The sequence below is a fragment of the Carettochelys insculpta genome, chromosome 7, assembly GCF_033958435.1.
Source record: "Carettochelys insculpta isolate YL-2023 chromosome 7, ASM3395843v1, whole genome shotgun sequence".
NCBI lineage: Eukaryota > Metazoa > Chordata > Testudines > Carettochelyidae > Carettochelys > Carettochelys insculpta.
Genome location: NC_134143.1, coordinates 6,379,569 through 6,403,997, shown reverse-complemented (window position 1 = coordinate 6,403,997; position 24,429 = coordinate 6,379,569). Strand labels below are relative to the sequence as shown.

Sequence of the window (24,429 nt, the reverse complement as noted above, 5' to 3'; positions counted from 1 at the left end):
TTGAATGAAAATTCAGTCAAATGCACAAATAGCATTTTATTTTTAATTAAATAAAGCAGCCTTAAAGAAGCTGGATTCGTAAGAAGAAAAGTTTTTATTAAAACTTTTTCAAAACATGTTTTGCATTGAGAACTAATGGATTTACTAAACATAATGTTATCTGTAGTTAGCAAACTGAACTGTTTGTTTCATAGTCTTCAGAATTGTAGAACTAGCAGATCTCACCCTCACACCTAGTTTTATCCATAAATTGGAAGAGTAAAACAAGCTTTCTTGCTTTTCCAGTTCCCAGTTGGTTTCTTAATTCTGAATGAACTAGATCATTGAATAGAACTAGTTGAATAATCTGAATGAAGAAAATGTTTTATCTGCACTTTCAGAGGATGCAAATACCATCAAATGTTGTTTTAGCACTTCAACAAACTCTGGGTCTAGGTGCTTAACTAGTATCTACCAGTTTTGTGGGTTGATGTTCTTTAAGACTTGGCAGTAAACATATATTGCTTAATGTTATTTTTATATGTAATGTACATGATTTTAACCTATATAAGAAGATTCCAGAATTGTCACTCTCTGTCATTCTGAGTCCTAGAATGAAAGTATAATCAGTGTGATGTGATAGAAACAACTACAGGCACTGTTGGTCCTTTTTGTTCAGTGTCCCCAGGTCTCAGACATCACAGATTTTTAGTCTGTTATCCAGTTTATATCTTCTCACCCATTTTTGGCTTTGTTACATTCACAATTTTTTTAATTACACTCATACGCCAGCATAGGCTTTCAGCCACTGATAGACTCTAACGAGCTTAGGCATAGACCATAATGTAGATTGTCAGTTTCAAATGTAAGTTTAAATAACTTTATTTTTTAAGAACTAAGCCCATATTTAATTTCAATTTAAAAATAGCTTTAAGTTTTTAGAATTGTTTTTTATCTGCTCTGCTAGCAGTAAGATGGATTGAGCTGTGGTAATGTACACCAAGTGACACTGCTAGAGCACTATCAGTCTGGGTATTTGTAAAGCAGCCTGAGGCGTGCCCTAAAGGATGGTCCCACATTGGCTGGGGGCAGATGGACTAGATGTGACATACAAGGTTGGTTTGCTCCCTCATGAGTTCCCAGTGCTACTTGGGCCAGTCAGAGTTGAATGAGCTTTATCTGCAGGTGGTGCACTGTTAGTTTACACTTGGTCTGTTTTTTTTCCTTGCTTCCCAAATGACTGGTCTGAATGAAGAATGAAGATCTCAGGATGGAGAAGACACAGTCTGCCTCAGTAGAGTCTATCCCAGAGGTGCTAGAGGAGTGCACATCTGTAGCAGAACATTCTGACTCTGCCTCTGTTCATGACATGGACTATGTCAATCCCCGAGGAGTGCGTTTTACTCAGTCCTCCCAAAAAGAAGGTGAGAGCTTTGGAGTACTGCCAGTGTCCTTTCTGCCTCTGCTTGTGCTACTCTGCTGCTTGACAGGTGGGAGAAGAGCTCTTGTTCCTGAGCTGTTTTCTCTAACAAGGTGTTGTGTACTTCCTGATGGACGTGGTTAGAGGTGGAGCAGACTTGTAAAGGCACTATGTTTTTCTCACCAGCCCTTATTTCCTCAGGAACAACACTGGTCCCCTACGGTCTGCCTTGTATCCGAGAGCTGTTCCGCTTCCTCATCTCCCTCACCAACCCACATGACCGCCACAACTCAGAGGTGATGATTCACATGGGGCTGCAGCTGCTCACTGTTGCTCTGGAGTCTGCCCCTGTTGCGAATTGCCAGTCTCTGCTGGGACTTGTGAAGGACGAGCTGTGTCGGCACCTTTTTCAAGTGAGTTTGAGGTTTGCCACTGGGTATGCTTTGCTAGTGAGTTTCCCTTTGTACTAGATGGGAATGGTGGCAACCCAAGTCACTTTGGTTAAAACTTTTTACTTTGGAAGCTGAAGTGAGGTTTCCTGGACTCTAGGATCATAAATGTGGTTGCTCTTCCAGTGACAGGAGAAGCAGGTACTTCTGTTGGAAAGATGCCTTCGTAGGAATTTGTGCAGGAATCTGTTAGCTTATTGTTATATGTGGAAGAGGAGGACACCTGGCACTCTTGTTTCCCATCCTTTCCTGAGCACTTTTCCTCTCATGCAGCAGGTGTCCCTGTTGGATCACCCCTAGCCCCCAAATTTAAAAAGGGGTATCAGATATAACTTCCCATCACCATTTCCCTGCAGTTTCTCAAATGGTTCTGTAGGGCAGAAATGTCTCCTCTTGACTCCTTTCTTCACCCTCCATTACTAAAGCAATAGATGGAAACCTTCTGCCTTTCTTCCTAGAGGCAAAGGGTGAGCTGTTGTACGTTTTCTCAGTAGCTTTGTGACAATGCTCTGGGGCTTGGCCTCAGAAAACAAGGGTTTGCGATGCATTCCCAAGATGGTAGATGATCAGTATGGCAGCAGGTGGAGACTTAGAAATAAATCACTCTGCAGAATGACATGCTGGAGGCAGCTAGTCACCAAGCTTTCTGCTCAGAGGAGATGTGTGTGCTCTACAGAAGAGCAAGTGCAGCAATTGAAGGGGAAACTGAAGTTTCCTGAAAGTTGGGAAGGAGTGTATGAAGCATGGCCATTGCCATTTGCAGCAGGAGAGCCCTAGAGGCGGGAGGGGATTGCACCTGGAGATAAATCCATCATGTGATACAGCAGTAGCACTGCTCCCCTGGGCAGATAGTGTGGCAGGGCCTCTTACTCCTTGTGTATTTATTCCTTGCTCAGCTGCTGAGTGTGGAGCGTCTCAGTCTGTATGCAGCCTCTCTCAGGGTGTGCTTTCTTCTCTTCGAGAGCATGAGAGAGCATCTCAAGTTCCAACTGGAGGTGAGTGTCTGGAATACATTCCCGTGGGAGAGGTCAATAATAACTTCTTGATTGTGTTAGGGGTACAGAGAATGAGGTGGCAACGTATACTGACTCAATAGGGTGCAGCCCAAGAGCTTATCAGCTAAGTGTTAGTAGCTGTAGCGGGAGACTCCGAAGAGGTACTCAGGGTTCCTTATTATTAAAATAGTAAAGTGCTTTTGAAACTGATATATAGCCTTGTCTTCTCTCTCTGTTTTTGGAATAGCAAATCTCAGTCTGATGATGGTGAAATAATTCAGTGACATCCTTAAAAATTTGCTGTTGAAACTTATATGAAGTTCCTACATGTGAAGGAGCCCAAAGAGGTTTTCCCTTCAGAATGAGCATTTACTAAATTTGGAGGCTTTCTCACTGTGACTCCTATGTGAAAGGAGATTAATCCAAAGAGCTCAATATTGCATTGCTTTCCTGTCAGCTGAGCTGCCGTCTTTTTTTTTTTCCCCTTTCAGATGTACATAAAAAAGCTGATGGAGATCATCACTGTGGAGAACCCCAAGATGCCCTATGAGATGAAGGAGATGGCCCTGGAGGCCATTGTTCAGCTGTGGAGGATCCCCAGCTTTGTTACTGAGCTCTATATAAACTATGACTGTGACTACTACTGTGCTAATCTATTTGAGGACCTTAACAAACTGCTCTCCAAGGTGCTGAAAAGGGTCTGCTTTGCCCTTCTCTTCATCTAGTGTGGCAGACTTCATAACATGAGTTATAGTAGGGCTGGGAAGGAGTTTGGATGACGATGTGGAAAGGGGGGGTGGCAGAGATTCAGAGAGGTTAGGGAGACATGCAGATGGCAATGGACAAAAGGTTCTGGTTGATTAAACAGGAGTGTATGGATAAGAAAGACCACTTAAGTTCTGGAAGATTAAAGAGGTGGAAGGAATACGGTAGGGCTAAGAAGCAGGAAACAAGTGGTGGTGTTGAAAAAAGTTGTGGAAAGTTTTGGGGTGTTGTACTGTAAATTTACATGTCCAGAGCATTGGGACAAGCTACCCTGGAAGAGCATTCAGTCTGAGACTGTCTCACATTCAACTGTTCGATTTTTTTCCAGAATGCCTTTCCAGTTTCTGGACAACTCTACACTACTCACTTGCTGTCTCTTGAAGCGTTGCTGACTGTGATTGACAGCATTGAAGCACATTGCCAGGCCAAAGTGCTGAGCAACATCCACCAACAGGAGAAGGAAGTGGTTAAGCCTAACACAGAAACTGCCAGTAGTACCAAAGAATCAAGCAGCAGTGAGACACTTCAAATTTCCATGTTCTACCTTAACTTATCTAAACACACTTGTGTGTCATCTTTTGGTCACGTAGCTAGTGAACTTCAAGAGAGCATATTTCCATTCTCTCAGTTGCATGCTTTCCAGGACTCTTTAGAATTCACAACCTTGACGGCAGCCAGTCCACTTCAGGGACTCAGTCTCTGGCAGCTGAGATTAGAGAGAATGTGCTCACTGTCTGTCCCAAGATATAATCAAACAGCCTAGATCGGTGTGAGCAATAATTTTTAATGGGGAGCTGCTCCAAGAATTTGGAAAGTGGTCAAGGACCCCACTCTTCTATGATATTAATGGAGGAGTGCAGGAGGGAGCTGGGGCAGTGGATTGGGGCATGGGGGCTGTGTGTGGGATCTGGGAGGAAGTTTGTGTGAAGGAGGGGGAACTGTATCTTGCCTGCAGGCTGCATTTTGCCTGCATTGGCCTAGATGATGGCTGGATGGTTGACAACTGTCTGAAGGAGCTGTTCAGTTGAACCTCAAACTTTCGTCATGCAGGAGAGCTTCAGCTGGGTGGAGTTAAAAAGCTATGTGGAAGAATACATAGACATCTCAGCCCCAGCTGTCTCCTTTTAATAATTTAAGATTATATTTATCCCAGAAGAGTTGAGGCTTGTATTAGTTCCAGAAGAGTCCAGCTAGCAGCAATATTTTCACCTGTCCCTTCTGTCTTGAGCCACGCTTTCTCATCTTACAGTGGCTAGATTCCTTGAGAGCCTAACTCATGTTTTCTTGAGTTTGGAAGCTCTCACCCTCTTGGGATCTCACTGTAGTACTAATATGTTTTTGTCTCTCCTGTGAGCCCTTAGTGACCTGCTCTCTTAACCACCTGTAATGTAGTCCTGACATCAGCTCTGGTAGGGGAGAGTCTCACCTGCTTAGTGGATCCCGCTTGTAATAGTGTTTGATAAGAACCGGGTTGCTCTTAGGCTTTGTCCCAAGTTCTTGTCCAAAGTTGTTGTCGTGCTTCCTTATGAACCAATTTATTTATCTTCTAGTCTTCTTCCCCCGACTTCAGTCAACCCCCTAGAAGCTAAATGTCATGTATTTGTTGTTGTAGGAGCTTTGTCACAATACTTTGCTAGGACAGAATCATTAAGGAGGTCATCTTGACTGCCTGCAACCTTTGCAGAGGGTGTTAAGGTTCAGGTAGTAAAGACATGTTATGAATTAGCCAGGTTAGATCCACCTGCTCACATGCGAGCTCATTTCATGAACTTAATGCAGTCTGTGCTGCCGTTTGAAGAACATCCCTATTTCTGAAATTTCTGGGGTGGCTATAGAGAGCTTGGTCTGGACATTTACTAGACATGCTCTGCTTTGGTAGAGGCCTACACGTCAGGTGCCCATTTGTCCTGCAGATACTGTTTTAAGCAGGGCTCTTGGCATCTGTCTCTAGCTGAAATGATTATTGCTTTTTAGACTGAGTGGGGTCTGTGCGGAAAATCACTTGAAAAAAGGGCTACCAACCTTTCAGGTTCCTTGATGTGTGTTGTCAACACAGATCTTCAACCAGCCCTCCTTCCTGATTACCACAAAGTCCTCCTTCTCTGGGAGTCTGAACTGAGGGGCAGTTCGACCCATTCTGCTCTTAATACCCTTTGGTGCATCAGTTCCTTCATCAATGGAGAAGGAACAGAGACATCTGGGGATGTAAAGGACAAAGTAGATCCAGCTGCCCCTCAGTTCCTTTGCCAATACAGAATCCTAGAGGAGGAGGACTCTAGTAGCAGGGAAGGAGTGGGGTTACAAAATCTGTTAGGATAACACCTCAGTCTCTGTCTATAAGATAAGTAAAATATATTAAAGTTATTCAGAAACTTTTGTCTATCTTCTGTTGCTGATTTCTCATGCCGCCTTTTGCCTTCTCACAGACAATGAGAGAATGCTGAGTGAAGCAAAAACTCCCAATGTGGTCTCAGAGGTGGCTGGGGCATGCCCACCCACCAGTGGGTGCCTTATGGCTGATCAGATGAAGCAGGGATGCCTGGACTTGGAGGGACGAAGTGATGCAGGTAATACTCCCTCCTGACTGACCATCTTTGCAGGGAATGGGTCAGATCTATGTTCTTTGTTACAGTACCTGATAGTGGAATTTGCTGTACATGTTTTGGAACTTGCCCTGAGCCAGAAATACATGTGCATGGGGAGTTCTGTTACTTCAGTTGTGCTGTATTTGACAGCATGGCTACTGTAGATGTTTGTATGGAGAGGGTTAGAACTGACAGGTCCCCTTTGGTTGTATGAGAACACACAAGGGTTTAGCCTGATCGGGATCATTTACCGTAGATAGCCAGGATTAGCACTGCACTCAAGATTATCACTTTCAGACTGTAATGTCCCCCAAGGAGGCAGAAAAATAGTGTGTGTGAGAAATGGTCATGAATAAGAAGCTTCTGTGCACGAGTGGTCCTGGAGCTGCTGAGCAGTTGCAGGAAGATTGTGAGGTCGGGGGGAGTGTGATGTGATGTGATGGATACTGTGGCATTTACAGAAGGGACATTGCAGTAGGGCTTTGTGATTGCCAGAGGATGTCGGGGGTGGGAGGTGGGGGAAAATCATTCTGTGCACCATAGTGAGTGATGGTGTTGTGGGGGTGGGACTGGCTGTAGTGACACTTTCACTTTCCTTTCTAGCTGAGAAGAACATACCCAGGAAGCCTACGCGGTTTTCTTGCCTCCTGCCCAGAACTCAGGAGCTGATGGAAATCAAGAGCAAAAAGAAGGTGCGGGCTGCTAACATACCATAAAAGGATTCTCTGGACATCGTCCGTCTTTCTTCCTTCATAAAGTATTCATATTTTGGCTTGCTGTGATTAATCAAAGCTTTAGAATGTTTGTTTGAGATCTGTCTCTCTCTCTCTCTCTCTCTCTCTCTCTGTGTGTGTGTGTGTGTGTGTGTGTGTGTGTGTGTGTGTGTGTGTGTGTGTGTGTGTGTGTGTGTGTGTGTGTGTGTGTGTGTGTGTGTGTGTGTGTGTGTGTGTGTGTGTGTGTGTGTGTGTGTGTGTGTTTTGAAGCCAGGCCGTTGTCGTAGGGAAATAGGTATTACTTTGTGTCTACTTGAGTTTCACTCTGGTTGTGATCTGAGTTACTGGAGATGTTGGGGATATTTCATGCCTGAACTTGTACTCTGGATCCATGGTGCTCCAGGCTGTTGAAGGCCATTGGAGAACCTGCCAGCTCTCATGGTAATGGAGATGGTTAAACTTCTCTCTTACGAGTGGTAGGTTGCTTGTTACTTTTACCAAATTCTTCCTGGGCTACCTTCCTATACTTGTTAATCTGGGTTCCAATCTGCGTATGGCACAGACTGAACTTGCGTAGTAGTTGGTTTCCTCTTCAGACTGGATGGGGTTCAAGTGTCCGTGCTGGTGGTGGTAGATCTATCAGCTGTCTTTGATGTCAAAAGCAAGGTAGCATTGGCACACCTGATGACCCCAGCGTAGGAGGGAGAGGGTGTGGCTGTTCTGAGAGATCTCTGAAGACAGTGTTGGGTAATTGCTCTTCTTTAAGTGGTGCTCTCCTATGGTGTTCTGCTGTGTTCCGCCTTGTTCCCCGTCTCACTGGCTTGGTCGACTCCTATTTTACATCAACATTACTACCTGGCTCAGAGCTGTGAAAATATCATGCAAGATGGATAGGTCAAGCTATCTCCCATTGTGTATCCAGGTAGGTTGACGGAGGGGTGGATTAATCACATCAGTGGCTGAACGCCTTCCATTGATGTAGAAAACATCTATCCTATGACACTACAGCAGCACACCTGCATCACTGAAGCTGAGCTGTTGTAGTGCAGACATACACTCAGTGCATGCCTCAGCCTGTTATGAGGCTTAGAAAGAGAGCCAGGTTAAGGTGATTTGAGTATGGGTGACAGAGACCCAATCTGGATAAATGAGGGTGGTGTTGGCAGGCTGGGGAAGGCAACCAAAAGATACGGTGGTTTTTAACTGTCCCGTGACAGGCATTTGCAACTTAGATTGAATGTGTTGGTTTGTGGTGGCCAAAATGGCTTTTTACACACACACCTGAATGAAGGCTGCTACTCTTTCTCTGCAATGCAGGATTCACTGCTGTAATTCATCCCATTGTCACCTCAACTAGATTATAATAATATGCTTTCTTGAGTCTATCTTGCATCTCTTCAGAAACAAAATTGTCACTAACTGTATGTGCATGGTGTCTCACTGTGAGCATACGAAACCTGTGCCTCATGGTCCACTTTGACTGCCAGTGGGTTTGAGTGCAGTCTAAGGCATTGTTCTGGTTTAGAAAGCTCTGAACTGTGTGGGTCCGTCCTGTGGTACCACAGAGCCCATTTTCTTCCCCATAACTGAGAACTCTTGTCTGAGCTCTTAGTTCCATGAGAGAGAGTTGTCTGTAGGATATTCTCTATAATGGCTTTTCAGCTTTGGAATTTGCTCTCCTCCATTGGTCTATAAATGACTAAATGTGTTGACTCTCATGTCCTACCATAAGGCTGTCTTTGTGGAGGTTGTTTGGGAGAGGAAGAGGTTTAATGATCAGTGTTTGAGACAGGTGCAGGTATTTGGACTTCATCGCCGCAACATCTGTGTACTTCACAATCATTAATATATGTGATCTTGAATATATCCAGGTGTTCTGTACACTGTACGGAAAGAGCTTTGGACTTCATTGTACTTCGAGAAAGCTCACATACCTGGGGCTGTAGAGAGGAGTCGAGGGATGGGCTCTGAGGTACTGAGACCCATGGAGAGTCAGAATTGGGATGGCCATGAATTTAGTTGACTGGGTCACTGCTAGTGGTTTCATGGGGCTGGGAAATGACATTTATTCTGGGGCTTTAGTAAAGTTCATGTAGCTGTTAGTGCATTTGGTGTTCTTAACACGTTGAAACCTTCAGTTAACCCCTTCTTAACCACATGCTCTGTTGCACTGTAGACATTTTGTTATATAATCCTGACCCCTGAAGCACAAATCATGTTAAGTATAAAGAAAATTGAATTATTTTAAAACAAAAACACACCCACAAAAACCCATTCGTTATATTGTCCCAGATTCTCAGCTGGTTTTGCTTGTCCTGATGGAACTCTCGATATTCTAGGGACTCGCCTCACCTCCTGAACTCTTTCTGCATCTTATTTCAATAACACCTGGTGTGCACTAAGAATTTACATTGGCATAGCTATCAGAGGGGTAGCCGAGTTAGTCTGCATCTTCAAAAACAACAAGAAGTCCTGTGGCACTTTATAGACTAACATATTTTGGACCATAAGCTTTCGTGGGCAAAGATCCGCTTTGTCAGATGGACGAGTGGGGGGTTCTAGAGGAGGGGCTAAATTTATAGGCTTATGAAAAGGAGAGAGTCCCAGTCAAGAGGAGCGCCAGAGTTGACAAGGTCAGCTAAGTAACGGAGGATGTGGCCCATTATTAGTAGCTAATGTGGAGTTGTGACCATCACGAGAGGAGAAACTGCTTTCGTAATTGGCCAGCCACTCCCAGTCTCTGTTCAATCCTTGGTTGATGGTGTCAAATTTGCAAATAATTTGCAGCTCTGCAGTTTCTCTTTGGAGTCACTGGATGAGATTTCTGAAGCTTTTCATTGTTTGTGCCATTGACTGTTGTCCCTCTGAAGAGAGAGGCCTGAAGACCTTCAGGCTCTGGCTTTGTGGGATCTCTCTTGAAAGATCAAACAATTATAACAGCCTAGTTAGTCCTTAAGCCAGTCATATTTCTCACAGTATCTGCAAAAAGGTTTTGAGCATGAGCTTTCGTGAGCACAGACTCACTTCATCAGATGCATCTGATGGAAGTGAGTCTGTGCTCACGAAAGCTCATGCTTAAAACTTTTCTGTTAGTCTATAAGATGCCACAGGACCCTTCGTTGCTGTTACAGATCCGGACTAACACGGCTACCCCCCAATACTTAGTTTCTGCAAAGTAATTTTGTTTTATGGCTTTTGTTTCCCCAGACTGCTCGCTCATAAGAAAAAAGTGGAAGTGACTCTCCACAGAGTGGTCCTCTGCTTTGTTTAGGGCTTTGTTGCAAGATGGCTGCTTTTAAGTCTGTTACTGAGTGTCCAGTGAGTTCGAAGTGTTCTCCTATAGGTTTTGCATGTTAGCATTCCTGATGTCTGGTTTATGTCCATTTATTCTTTTAGGTAGAGACTGTCCAGGTTGGCCAATGCATATGGCAGTGGGGCATTGCCGGCACATGGTGGCATATGTTGTATTAGTAGATGTGCAGGTGAATGAGCCCCTGATGGGGTGGTTGATGTGGTTAGCTCCTGTGATGATGTCACTGGTGTAGATATGTGAGCAGAGCTGGCGCTGAGGTTTGTTGCAGGGATTAGTACCAGGTTTAGAATTACTGTCTCTCAGGGATGTGAAAAACCCACAGCCCTATGATATCTAACCCCTGATATGGGCAGTGCTATGTTTATGGAAAATTTTTTGCGTGGACTGAGCTACCACCTCTTGGTGAGATGGCTTATCTACATTGACAGGGGAACCCCTCTTATTGGCATAAGCAGCGTCTAGGTTGAAGTGCAGCATCGTAGTGTAGTGTTTTATGTTCTGACATACATACCCCAAGCTGTTACTGTCTCTTGTTTCTGTGTACCACATGGGATTATTACTACCTGAACTCCTGTCACGAGGCTTAACACAGGGGGAGGGATAGCACAGTGGGTAGAGCACTGGCATTGCCAACCCAGGGTTGTGAGTTCAGCCTTTGAGGGGGCCTTTCAAGGGTCTGGGGCAGGTTAAATTAAAAATATGCCTGTCGGGGAGGGTAATAAGTCCTGCTGTGAGGGCAGGGAACTGGACTCAACAACCTCTGTGTCCCTTCCAGTTCTATGAGATATGTGTATCACTCCTTGGCTTTTTTTCCCATGAGTCCAGTAGCCCAAAAAAACGGATAAAAGTGGCTACTGTTTTAGATGAGTAGCTCTGATCCTTTGCGGTTGAATCATCTTGCAGCTTCCTCTACTCTGACTTCTGGAGCTTTTCATTGTTTGTGCTATTCACTGTTGTTTCTCTGAAGAGAGAGGCCTGCAGACATTCAAGCTCTGGTTTTGTGGGGTCTCTCTTGCAAGATCAAACAATTATAACAGCCTATTTAGTCCTTAAGTCAGTCATATTTCTCACAATACCTTCAAAGTAATTTTGTGTTATGGCTTTTGATTCCCCAGAGTGCTGGCTCATAGGAAAAAAGTGGAAGTGACTCTCCGCAGAGAGGTTCTCTGCTTTGTGTAGGGCTCTTCTGCCAAACTGGTCATTGTTAACTTGTCTCCTGCAGCTCCTGATAACTGGCACAGAGCAGTTCAACCAGAAGCCAAGGAAGGGGATACAGTTCCTGCAGGAGAAGAACCTTCTCACCACGCCTATGGACAACAATGAAGTGGCCCAATGGTTGCGAGAAAATCCACGTCTGGACAAGAAGATGATTGGGGAGTTTGTGAGTGACCGTAAGAACATAGATTTGCTGGAAAGCTTTGTGGGGTGAGTATTTTTCCATAGCTGGTATCAGTTTCTTGTATTTGGTCCCAAAGGATAGTTCGGGAGCTAAACCTGTCACCAGCTACTCTGACTGTTGTTCTTTCCTCCTCACTCCTGTCCCCTGGCTGATATTGGTGACCTTTTCTTTCACACACAACGCTTGTCCATCTCCCCCTTCCCACCATTAAGTATGGATTGTTTCTGTATGTTGAGTCTCAAGATTTTCTGGTCAGTAAATCTGAGTGCACACATGCCTTGTTCTATCTGCCCCGCCTTTTCCTCCTGCCTGTCTGTCTCTGATAACTTTTAACTCTTATTTCAGGACGTTCAATTTCCAAGGCTTACGACTGGATGAAGCATTACGGCTTTACCTAGAAGCATTTCGCTTACCAGGAGAGGCACCTGTAATTCAGAGGCTACTGGAAGCCTTCACAGAGCATTGGCGGGTATGGACTGGGTGGGAAGAAATTATGGTCCGTCCATTGTGTCGGTGGGGGGTGGCAGAGTTCTGATTTTTTTCAGCCAGTCCATTTGTTGGATTCTGTTATGCTAGCAGGAAAATGGAGATCTCAGGTTGTGTGTGCATCCTTCTTCTCTGGATTTGACTTGTGGCTGTATTTGCCTTTCAGAAATCAAATGGATCTCCATTTGCTAATAGTGACGCCTGCTTTGCCCTGGCCTACGCAGTTATTATGCTGAACACTGACCAGCATAACCATAATGTCCGCAAGCAGAATGTTCCTATGACCCTAGAGGTGAGAGCAGGTTCCCTGCACGTGGCTGTTCTGTTGCCTCTTACTTCTCTTCGTTTTCGTAGCCCTGAATTCTGCTTCACTCGTCTGGCTTTCTTTCCTTTGCCGTTCCTTCCATCTGCTGTTTCGTCTTTCTCACCCAGCGCTCTCCAGTGCACTGTAAATAATAGCAGTGTTGGGGTTAAGTACAGGAGTGACGCAGTCTGAAGGCATGAAAGCTAAGCAGTAACAGACAGGGGAGGTTTGAATTGCTTTTATGAGGCTGTAAACTGTTTTATGCCCTGCTGTATCATAAGATTTAGAGTGAAGAGCAGTAGAAGAGACTAGTCACTTAGAGAAGTGATGCTAAATAAATAAGCAATTGGGGATGTGCAGAGTGCCCAAAGTGATGTCACAGTGCCCATATATTGGTGGTATATCTATCACACTGTTGCACAGTTGAAGCTAATCACATGGGACATGGTCCATTAATCTTACCTGTTCCTAGCGTGGAGGCTGCTGACAGCTCCCATGCCACTGAGAGCATTCGTCAATCAGTGCTCCCTGAATTAGTTAAAGTCCCCAGAAAGGCAAGTGGATAATCATTCGGAGCCAGGGATTCTGCAAGCTGCATATGAGCTGCTGAGTTACTGAAGGCCACTTAAGCTAGCGTGTTTGAAAAAGTCTCGAGGGCAGGTCTACGCTACGGCGGAAGGTCAGACCAAGGTACACAATCCCAACTGTGTTAATTAGGGAAGTACCTTAATTTGTGCTTCCATGCTGTCTCCACTCAGGGAGGCGGTTGACTTCCCTTCTTCCTGACAAGGGGCAGCAGTACTGGCACCAACACGGGTGTTGTGTAAGCTTGATGTGGTACATAGCTACCAGGCACACTAAATTAAACATCAGAAGATAGGACCATAGGAGGTTCAGTCTTGCCTGTAGTGAAGATGTATGCTAGGAGACTCATCTTGGTGCTAACTATGAATTCCAGGAATTCCGGAAGAACTTGAAGGGGGTGAATGGAGGCAAAGACTTTGAACAGGACATCCTGGAGGACATGTATCATGCCATCAAGTAAGTATTCAGCCCTCCTTCATATTTCCATGTGCTCAGAGAGCAAAACAGCTCTGTTTTGGTCTGTAAGACCTTTGGAGCGTGATTAGAGAGCTCTGCTAATCATGTGCCAATATGCCTTGGACTATCTTCCATCTCAGTCTTGAGCTCTGGTAATATGCTCGTCACAGTCACTGAACTGGATTTATATCGTTGGAACCCAGCCGTGGTATTTTAATCCGCAAGGCTTAAGATAAAGTTTTTAAAAATACTTGGCTTCTAGCAACATGTGAGGGCATGGCAGGCTGAGAGCAGCCCATGTGAAACCACTCCTTTAGGCCAGACTTCCAGCAGCATTAGAACTTGATATTTACTGCCAGAGGTAGTGTCCATCCCTGACACTGTCTTGGTGCCCTGAGATGGTAAGGCCAGATCTTGGTGTGTGTTATTCTGCTTTTGCATTTGTCCCTTTCTCTTGTGAAACGGACCGTTCCTTGTCTTTTCTCCCATCCGTGGGGCTCCTGGCACGTAGACCACTGCTTGGGGGAATTCCTGTTTCGGGGGCCTTCCGTGCACAGAGCTGGCTGTCGGCGGGGAGATGTTAATAACAGCTCTGAACGGATCCTATTCAGTAAAGCCAGGCCCACCCACTTCAAAATTAAGGGGATTACAGCTTTGAGGAGGCAGGAGGTGACTCTCTGATTTACAGCTGGTTTCAGGCTGTGATTGTGTGCAGCAGCTGAGTCTGGACGCAAGGCAGTTGTCTTAATCTGGGGCTCCCTTTCAAGTGCCTCCAGAGGGAGGGTCAGGCAGCCACCACTGCAAAGTAGCTAGAATTTCCTCAAGAGGCACCTCCGATTTTGGGGAACTGAGTTGTAGTTTTGATCAATATCTGTTGCATGCAGGGGTTCTCCTCGCTTCCAACTGAGTCCAGAAAATCTTCAGCAATCTTCTGTTCGATGACTTTATCCCAAAACCAATTTAACTTTTGCAGTCAGCCCACAAAAACATCCTGGCACACAATCTTGCTCCACTAAGGAAGTGCTTTCATGACTCAGTAGTTAAGAAGGAAGCTTTTTGCACTTAAAGCAGAGGTTCAGAGTCTGTCACGTAAATGAAGAATACTGCATATACTCTTGAAAATTACAGCACTTGTGCTCTAGGCACAGAATTAAGTTAACTTATTTGAGTTAAAACTGATCCAAACATGACTCTCTTAAGAAACTTTTCATTGGATGCCAAATTGTTTTGTTCCAAACATAAATGTCTTAGAACTGTCCCTACAGGTGAAACTTACTACAACTTATGCATAGGCTGCATTACAGTTTGCTTTAAATTACAAGTCACTTTTTGCACTTTGTAAGTGGAAGTTTCTTCAGCAATTGGAGAATGTCCTTCCATAGAGAATTCCATCAAGAACTGGCCCTTTTCAAAATGTCTGCCACCTAAACGCAATTAGTTAGATGGGGCAGGATGGGTAAACTAATTTCTATGATTGGATCAACTTCTGTTGGTGAGAGAGACCAGTTTTCATATTCACACTGAGCTCTTTTTGGGGTCTGCGAAGTGTATTCCACTGGGACATTTTCAGTACGAGGTAGAACAGATTGTTTAGCGCAAGTTAACACATCTTTCAAGGGAGCTTGCTTGCGATTGGAGAAGGGGTTCAGGAAGGCCAGAAGAAAGGATTCAGGAAGGAATTCTTTTAGGATGTTTTCCCCATTGAGCATGGGTTGTAAGTGTTTGGTGGTGCCCCAAATGGGTTGCGGTGTGGGATGTGGCAACTGAGGGTGTGCAGTGCAGCAGGTTTTATTTCTGTATCTTTTTGGTGAGGGTGGTTTTGAATGTGAGGTCTGGGACTTTCTCCTTGGCTTGTAAAACTAGTATCTTGAATGTCTGACTGTAGATGACAAATGTCTTATTATATTTTGGGGAATTTGTTAGACTTTTGAATGTAGGTGTGATGATCCAGGGGTTTCTTGTATATAGTTTCAGTATCGGTCCATTGATGAAGCTGATCATGGTGTCCCAGAAGTTGATGCTGGTGTGAGAGTATTCTAGAGAGAGTTTAATGGATAGGTACTAGCTGGTGAAGTTGTGGTGGAAATGTTGAGTCTTTAAGTCTGTTAGGAGAATGAAAATGTCATTTGTGTGTATCTCATTGGTTTGGTAGTGCATTTGCCCAGAAATTCTTGTTCAAGGCAGCCTGTGTAGAGGTTGGCATCTTGGGGAGTCATCGTAGTATTCATGGTTGTTCTCATGGTTTGGACAAATTGTTGTTCAGATTCTAAAATTGTTATGAGGTGAGGCTAAAAGGGATGGTATTTGACAATGTGTTTGGGGCAGATACCTTATTGTTTCCCTTTATCTTGTGAAGTTTTGCTGCAGACAGCTACATGGTCATTGTGCAGGATGTTAGTGTATGGAGATGCAATGACAAGGATGGTGTTCAGAGAGAAATTGTTAATGTCCTGGTATTTCTGAAGGAAGTCAGTAGTATCGTCAGTTGTATGGCCCTTTCTGAGAAGGCTATTTTCTGTTTGTGATCACATTGCCCTTGTGACACCAAACGTAGATTAAAAAAAATCTGTCTTAAGCTGATTTTTATCCTTAGACAACAAACACTGCTATGCATTAACCATAATTGTATTATCAGTGCATAATGTTTCTTCAGAGCAGAGTTAAGGGCTTTTGCATGTCTTAACTACGGACTTCTGTGCCTTAATGTATTCCGATTACTTTCAAGTTCAGATCTAACTTTGATTCGCCTTGCTTTATAGTGCTTGCTTTTGGTATAATACAACATCCCTAATTTGTTTACCGTGTGCTACCCATACCTACTCTTTGCTATAATAACTTAGTTTTTGTCTGGGAATGCATAAGCTACCTGTGTGAACGATGAATGGGTTCCTGAAGAAGAAAGAGGATGCTGAGCAATGTTACCTCTAACTTTTGTCATCCATGGGCAGAATAAACTTTATGTGCACCAAGGCCAGTGTGGATGTACACCACCAGTAGAAACGCCCGCTGCCCAGTGTGGGTGGCTGTAGGCGCTCTGCTAATGAGCCAGGCAGCCCCCAAAGTTCTCAGCTTACAGGGAATATTGCTGTTGAATTGCTGCTTATCAGGTGTCTGTCTGCCTCCAGTTTGGTTGACAGCATTATGCCATTGCCCCTTGACTTTTAGAGAGAGATGGATTCTTCACTTCCTGACATTGGGCAATTGTACAATGTTACGGAGCGGTGTTACCCGCTCTTCCAATTGCATGGTGCGTGTGCATTTAAATGGAGGGCAGAGTGATTTCAGGGTGAGGGCAGAGTGATGTTCTTTCACATCCTTTATAATGAAAGGCACCGTGTAAATGTTCACTTTTTCATTCTGAGCCAAACCTAACATTTCCCTCCACTCCTGTTAGAAATGATGAGATAGTGATGCCAGAAGAGCAGACGGGCCTGGTGAAGGAGAACTATATGTGGAATGTACTGCTGCATCGTGGTGCCACTGATGAAGGCATCTTTTTGCACATGCCTCCAGGAAGCTACGACCACGATCTCTTCACTATGACTTGGGGTCCCACTATTGCAGCCCTGTCCTACGTTTTTGACAAGAGCTTGGATGAAACAATCATCCAGAAGGCCATCTCTGGCTTCAGGTAGCCCTATTCTTCCTCCACAGAGACCTAGTAGGCTTCCAGTCTATGGACATACGTCATCCCTGTTTTGGCCAGTGTCTCTGCCTGCCAGCAGGAGAGAGCACAGAGGAGATAAGCTGTTGGCTTTCCCTAGCAACACAGGTTTTTCTCCCAGCCTGCAGCTCCCCCGTGCTGGCTAGTGCTAGTTCCTGGGCTTGCATGGATTCAGTCCTTTAAGGTGTTTGGTTGGTACCACTCAGTCTCTGCCTGGGCTACACTGTTGTACTCAATGATTTATAGTAATTCAGCATTGTTCAAACTTAGTTGAGACCAGGGTAGATCCCAGCATGATTTTTGGCCAGCCTACTACTCAAAAATCCTTCTCTAGACAGAGCAGTTTGTGTGGGGGGTCTTTGGTCACAGCTGAGTTCAAACTAAAGTGTAAGCACGTTTTAAAAGCTCAGTTATTAAACCATTGTAGCTGGAGTCTTTTTGAACTTTGAACCTCTGTTCCATGAAACAAATTCGCTGCCTGTAACTTTATGTTAAGGGTTGACTTGGGGACCTGGGTCCTGTCTGCCTGAGCTTTCAAGGCTGCAGTTGGTTTTCTGGACTAGCACAACGAAATACCAGGGTTTCAGGATCTCTATGCACCTGCTAGCAGGTTGTGTTGGAGGGTGGGAGCACAGGGGATAGAGGTGGGCTGCTGAACATTGGCTTGCTGTAGTGCAAGATGCTGGGGAATGCTGGAGGGGGAACCAGGCCTAGGGTTCTAGGCTGGAAGCATCCTGCGATGCTGTGCTTACATAGCTTGTGGTTTGTCTTCCAGGAAGTGTGCAATGATTTCGGCACACTATGGCCTGAGTGACGTATTTGACAATCTCATAATTTCTCTCTGCAAGTTTACTGCCCTCAGCAGCGAGGTGAGTCTGTGGGAAGGGGTCAGGAAGCAGATGCTTGTCGCAGATCACCTTCTATCTCAAAGTGTGCTGGGGAGAAGACACCTTTCCCAAGTAATAACACCCCCTTGCAGTCTCTCCTGTTTTTCTGCACCAGCACAGGGCTTTCTGAAGTGAACTCTTCGGTGAAAGTGAATGGAAAAGCATGATTTGTCTGTAATAAAGTAGTGCTTCCACTGGCAGTATTGAACTGTTTACTGGTAAGCATGAAGCTTACCCGCTAATGAGCCTTTGAGGTTGAATTCCATTGGTGGCAGAACCTCACGGCCATGGCACAGTTAAAATGGCTAACCTGGTTGTAAGCTAGATCACCCCTCTCTGCCGTGGATTCAGTAGTGTCTGTTTTCTTGCCTTTCTTTGCAGTTAGACACTCTTACAGTGCTGATCAGGAACAATGACAACCAAAGCAAGTAGTGTTCAAGTGGATCTCTGTTGAGCAATGGAACAATAGGCTGGGACATTTGTTTTGTGGGTTTCAAGTCTGAGATCTGATGAACCACACTTGTGACTGCTCCCATCTTTCTTACCCCTTCTCAATTCGCCATGAGGCTAGGCATGGAGTTATTGGCTTTGTGTTCCTTACTTAAACAGACTTCTTAGCATAGTGTTCTTCTGCTTGACAGGTTGATGGGCTCCAGAAAGCCACTGAACATACTAGTTCTGGGCCTGATTCACTTGGCTGCTGTATTGCTCCCTTGAGTGGCTCAGTTTTGCAGTTTTATAGCAACAGAGTTTAACCAAATTAATCCCTGGTGTTGACAGCAGTAGGGGGGCAGGAGAAGTCTTCCTGGCTACCACCTTTCGGGTAGATGGTGTACCTATGTCAACAGGAGAACCCTTCCTTTTGACACAGTAGCATCATTGCTGAAGTGCATGTCTGTGTTCCCTGGGCGTTGTGGTGAGAGTTTGGGAAGCCAGCTGCTCCCAGACTTCCCCAAAACTGAGTGCTAGCTGTAGTCTGCCCCCAGCCTGCCTTAGAAATATTGTCTGTCACATAGCAGGGCTGCAGTGTGCTCAGTCCTGGGCTGTGTTGAAAGGGGAGTGTGCCTTTCTGACAGACCTCCATCTGCTCTCCTCTCTTGCAGTCTGTCGAGAATCTGCCCAGCGTTTTTGGGAGTAATCCCAAGGCCCATGTGGCAGCAAAGACTGTGTTTCACTTGGCTCATCGCCATGGTGACATTCTGCGGGAGGGCTGGAAGAACATCATGGAGGCCATGCTGCAGCTTTTCCGAGCAGAGCTGCTGCCCAAGGCCATGGTGGAGGTAATGACAGCCAACTTCAGGCTAACTAAAGATAGGGCAAGAGGGGAGCCCAACTTTGCAGAGTCCCAGTTCAAAGGGGAGGAGAGCCTGCTTGAAAAGGCACGGCTCTAGCAGTGCATGTACAGGGCAAGACAGCCCTTGAAGGGCTTAGCACAGTAGTGACCTGTGGGCTCCTGCTTCTCAGGCTGGCAGATTGCTTTTTAACCAAGTCTGCTGAATTCCAACACTCAGAGAAATGCGAATGTAAAGGACGAGACATGACTGCGTGGAGAAATGCAATGGTGTGAGGTGTGCCGTGCTGCATTCAAGAAGTCCCCAAGCTCTGGGGTTGTAGGCTTGGTCATGGTGCCTGTGTGCGGGGGCTGGAGGGGAGCGGTACTGTGTGTAGGCCAGAGAGTGTAGACTTTCGGGGGGGCGTGGAGTGAGAAATTGATTAGGGAACGTGAAGAAGACAGAGCTGCAGGAGGTGCACACTGGGACATGAGCTCTGGTCTGACTTTCAGGTTGAAGACTTTGTGGATCCCAATGGTAAGGTGTCTCTGCAGCGGGAAGAGACCCCATCTAACCGGTGAGTGGCAAGGGGAGGTGTGCTGCTGACTGGACTGTGGGGGCCCAGCAAGTCCCTCATAGGGACTAGGGAACGTGTGGGTTCTTGTTGTCTGGCTGATGTCTGTGTGTCCTTTTTGCAGCGGGGAGTCCACAGTGCTGAGCTTTGTTAGCTGGCTCACCCTCAGTGGTACAGAGCAATCTGGCATGAGGGGGCCATCGACAGAGAACCAAGAGGCAAAACGAATGGCTCTGGAGTGTATAAAGGTAATGGCCGGGACTGAGAAGAATCTGGCACAGAGGGTGATGCATGGAGCAGGAGCACTGAGTGGTGTGTATGGGAAGGGAGTGTTTCACCGATAACAGGAAGTGGAGCCGTAACTCTTAAGTTCCAGCTTCTTGTGAAGGAGTGTTAACTATTTAGATAGAGCCAGGGCCCAGAGGACTCGGAAACGGCGGAGGCCTAGCAGACCTTGGAGAATATTTGCAGTACACGCCACTCTGAGGAGCTGTCGTGCACTTCCCACAGGTCTAACACCACTCGCCCATAGGGTGCCCTGTTCCGGAAGTCTGTGAAAATGCAGGCCCATCTCCACAGGGGCCAGGGATGTGCTGTCCAGCTCAGGGCTCCGTACCTAGGCGCAGGCTGAGGATGGATTTGTAACCAATACAGATTTTCCCTGATGCGACAGTCAGAAGGTGACTTGTTCTGTCCCCTCACATCTGCCACGTGCAGACAGGTTCTTGAGGAGGAATGGTTTCTAGTGACATGTGTTGGTTGGAAGGGCACTGAGTTCCTGGAGATGGGCTCGAAGCTCCCCCTCTAATCTACTCGGCAGATGCGTGTGCAACTTGCGTGGGCCGTCTTTCTTCAGCTGCGGCCCACTCACAGCATTCTCCCCTTTCCCTCTCTTTGCAGCAATGTGACCCTGAGAAGCTCATCACTGAGAGCAAGTTCCTGCAGCTGGAGTCCCTCCAGGAGCTCATGAAGGTGAAGGGCGTCGCAGGCAGGTTGTAGGGCTGGAGGACTGAGGTCAGGTGGTACACTGTAATTACAGCCATGTATTGCACTCAGTAGTGGATGATTCCCTGGCAGGTCCTTCTCCAGGAGGCTTATCTAGGAGTGCTTTAAGAACAGCGCTCACTTCAGCCACTGGCTCCAGGTGTCTCACTGTCCCTGCCATGGCTTGTTAGGAGCAGGGGCTTCTATAGGAGCAGGGCAGTCGTAATTTGTTATATAGCTCCCAAAAGGATCATAATGGAGCTCAGCAGAGGCTTGAGAACGTAGGTAGCTGTGCCTAGGAGCCTGAGGCTGTCCCTCGGGCCTGCCCTTGGCAAGCTGCAGGCCCGAGTACTGGCTAATTGAACATTAGTGAGCGCCTCAGGAAGAGAACCTGGCGGCTCTGCTCTCCCAAGGGCTGACCCAGCAGCAGAAGCTGCCAAGTGCTGCGTGACTGGAGGTGGGAAGGTGCAAGGGCTGGTTGGGTTACCACTGCACACGGAGGTGAGGGTGGCTGCTGATTTTTTTGGCCCTTTCAGGCACTGATCTCTGTGACTCCTGATGAGGAGACCTATGATGAGGAGGACGCTGCCTTCTGCTTGGAGATGCTGCTGCGAATCGTGCTGGAGAACAGGTGACTCTGCGCTGCATGCCAATGCCCTCATTCAAATGCAGTCACCAGCGCTGCTCTGGCAGGGAGCAGCCGACGTCTGGGGCCCAGGGCTTGGTTCCGTCTGGGCTTGATTTGCAAGGGGAAGTACAACTTCTGGGTCTAGCAATTCCACTACAGTTCCTGTAAACAAAGGGGCTGTCCCCCGTGAATCTCTGCTTATTACAATGGGACCTAGAGCACACAGAGGTGAAATGGAGTCTCCCCCAGCTAGACACGGGACGGTGAGGGAGGCCAGGGCTAGTGTTGCCACAGTGCCATGTGATGTGATCAGGAATGACCCTTCACCCACATCACCTCTTGCAAAGATCTCCTGCTAAATGTGGGAGGTGGGGCCAGTGGAGTCCCTGGGCACCTGGCACACCTGAGGCAGGGAAGGGGGTTGTTAAATCACCAAAGGGGCCAGGAGCTTCCACAAAAGCTGCTGATGCAGAGTTTACGGAAGCCTTCCTCACCTGGTCACTTGTGACTAATGAAGCAATGAGTTCTTGTAGCTGTCTGCTGGGGGAATCACCCCTCTCTTCAGCACTGGTAAGGCCACATCTGCAATATTGTGTCAAGTTTTGGCTCCCCCGGCCCCAGTATAAAAAAAAGAGGTGGATGTGCTGGGGCAGGTTCAGCGGAGGGCAACAAAAATGGTTAAGGGGCTGGAGCACAAGACCTGTGAAGATAGGCTGAGGGATTTGGGCTTGTTTAGTTTACAGAAGAGAAGACTGAGGGGTGATTTACTAGCAGCCTTCAACTTCCTGAAGGGGAACTCTGAAGAAGAGGGTGGGAAACTGTTCTCAGTGGTGTCAGACAGCAGAACAAGGAGCAATGGTCTGAAGTTACAGAGGGAGAGGTGTAGGTTAGATATTAGGAAAAACTACTTCACCAGGCGGGTGGTGAAGCACTGGAATGCGTTGCCTAGAGAGGTGGTGGATTCTCCATCCCTTGAGGTTTTTAAGTCCCAGCTTGACAAGGTCCTGGCTGGGATGACTTAGTGGGGGTTGATCCTGCTTGAAGCAGGGGGCTGGACTAGATGACCTCCTGAGGTCCCTTCCAGCCCTGGCAGTCTGTGATTCTGTGAAGTGATGAGAAAGAAGGCCTGTGAGGGTTTTCTTGGCCCTGCTGCTCATCTCCCTTCACCCTGCCCTTTCTCCCACTGCTGTGTTGGCTAGGGACCGTGTGGCCTGCGTCTGGCAGGCAGTGCGAGACCATCTCTATCGCCTGTGCGTCCATGCTCTGGAGTTCTGCTTCCTGGTGGAAAGAGCGGTGGTCGGGCTGCTCCGGCTGGCCATTCGGCTCCTGCGCCGGGAGGAGATCGGTGCCCAGGTAGTGGGGTGGGGAGGTCTGTGTGCTGGGTTGTATCGCCTGTAATTCTCCAGCCCATGAGGGATCTGTCATTGCTAAGTCATCCGAGCGTGGCCTCACTCATGCTCTGCACACTGGCCTTGCCTGTTGTGGTGGCAGGACCATTTCCCACCTGTTCATCTGTCTTGAGATTTGGTGCCCTTCTGCAGACTTGGAGGTACTTTGTAGCTGTTTGAATTGTAAAGAAGGGAAGAGCTACAGCTGAAACCCAAAAGCCAGGGCACCCAAGGGAGGAGAATTCCCCTAGCGAGGGACAGGCCCATCCCCAGAAGGGATCTGAACTGACACCGGTGAGGGAGAAGGTGAGAAGAAGGACCTGGTCAAGAGAGGGGATCTCGTGGCGGAGAGCAGAGTCCACTTAAAGCCTAGTCAGTGAAAATGGTGTTGACGGGCTCACGCCAACAGGAACAGCTGAGGGTGTCTGAGAGTGCGTCGGTCTGTTGGACAAGTGAACACACTGACCTGCAGACCAGCAGCTCTCTCCACCCGGCCACGTCTAGGTGTCATAGCGGTCATGTGGACCAATGGTGGGCACTTTCGCCCCTGGGGTTTATGTGAAGGTTGGTGCCTGGAAGGACACTCTTCTAGTTCCCCTAGCTTGTCCCCTCTCTCTGCTAACCCATTGCCTGGGTAATGGTGAGTTTCACACTCCCTGCATCCCACATGGGCCTTGTCCTGGCTTGTGCTGCTTTGCTGACATCCTACTACAGCAGATTGCAGCTCACAGAAGTGATCTGCTAGCCAGCCAGCAGGGTTGGGGCCAGGCCTAAGCTTGTTGTTGGCCACCACGGCACAGCAGTGAGCAAAGGGGGCTGGCTTTAGTATCTCAGGCTTTTGCAACGAAGCTGCAGCCTTTAGCTCTAAGTAATGGGCAAAGGAGGATTCTCCTATGCTGGGGGCTGACAGAATTGCCAGGCCCCTGGGCACCATGAGGAAGACTCAGCTCTGCATTCCTGGAAGGGGCAGGGCTTGGGGCGCATGGCCCAGGACTCTGGCAGTGATTTAAAGGGCCTGGGGTCCCAGCTACTGCAGTGCAGTGGTGGCAGCTGGGAGCCCTGGGCCCTTTGGAATCGCTGAGCCCAGGGCAGTTGCCTCCTGAGCAGGTCTGCAGTAAGGGTTGGGCGTGGATGCAGAGACGGCCGTGAGGACTCACTGCCACCTTCTCTGGCCAGGTTCTCCTCTCCCTCCGTATCCTGCTCATGATGAAGCCCAGCGTGCTGTCCAGAGTTAGCCACCAGGTTGCCTATGGCCTCCACGAGCTCCTGAAGACCAATGCTGCCAACATCCATTCGGGGGATGACTGGTACACTCTCTTCACCCTCCTGGAGTGCATTGGGTCAGGGGTGAAGCCGCCCCCAGCCCTGCAGGTTGCAGCAAGGGCAGATAACGACACAGGTAAGACGGAGGGCTGCTGCTAGGAAATCCGATGCCTGCCTGCCAGATAAACAGCTGCTTCCTCCGCTTTTCAATTTGCAAAGGGAACGGCAGGAAAACAGAGCTGATATTAAACGACATTAGCAAGATTAAAAGCCAGCACCTGCTGTTCACTCCTCCCCCGATCTGTCCCTTCGCTGCTTTGC

At 47.2% G+C, this 24,429-nt stretch overlaps 1 protein-coding gene across 12 annotated transcripts in view; it reads left to right on the top strand.

Moving 5' to 3' along the window:
• Positions 1-24,429, top strand: part of GBF1 (golgi brefeldin A resistant guanine nucleotide exchange factor 1) — a 150,291-nt gene that overhangs the window by 117,035 nt on the left and 8,827 nt on the right. For all 12 annotated transcript variants that reach the window (XM_074999826.1, XM_074999830.1, XM_074999825.1 and 9 more), the window contains 20 exons: positions 1,235-1,403; positions 1,601-1,812; positions 2,745-2,843; positions 3,335-3,529; positions 3,937-4,123; positions 6,035-6,175; positions 6,797-6,885; positions 11,442-11,644; positions 11,964-12,087; positions 12,271-12,396; positions 13,367-13,449; positions 16,844-17,080; positions 17,889-17,982; positions 19,104-19,280; positions 19,784-19,848; positions 19,970-20,093; positions 20,746-20,817; positions 21,366-21,460; positions 22,657-22,810; positions 24,022-24,244. In XM_074999826.1, the coding sequence (XP_074855927.1) occupies positions 1,235-1,403; positions 1,601-1,812; positions 2,745-2,843; positions 3,335-3,529; positions 3,937-4,123; positions 6,035-6,175; positions 6,797-6,885; positions 11,442-11,644; positions 11,964-12,087; positions 12,271-12,396; positions 13,367-13,449; positions 16,844-17,080; positions 17,889-17,982; positions 19,104-19,280; positions 19,784-19,848; positions 19,970-20,093; positions 20,746-20,817; positions 21,366-21,460; positions 22,657-22,810; positions 24,022-24,244 (2,869 nt within the window). The remainder of the gene's footprint in view (positions 1-1,234; positions 1,404-1,600; positions 1,813-2,744; positions 2,844-3,334; positions 3,530-3,936; positions 4,124-6,034; positions 6,176-6,796; positions 6,886-11,441; positions 11,645-11,963; positions 12,088-12,270; positions 12,397-13,366; positions 13,450-16,843; positions 17,081-17,888; positions 17,983-19,103; positions 19,281-19,783; positions 19,849-19,969; positions 20,094-20,745; positions 20,818-21,365; positions 21,461-22,656; positions 22,811-24,021; positions 24,245-24,429) is intronic.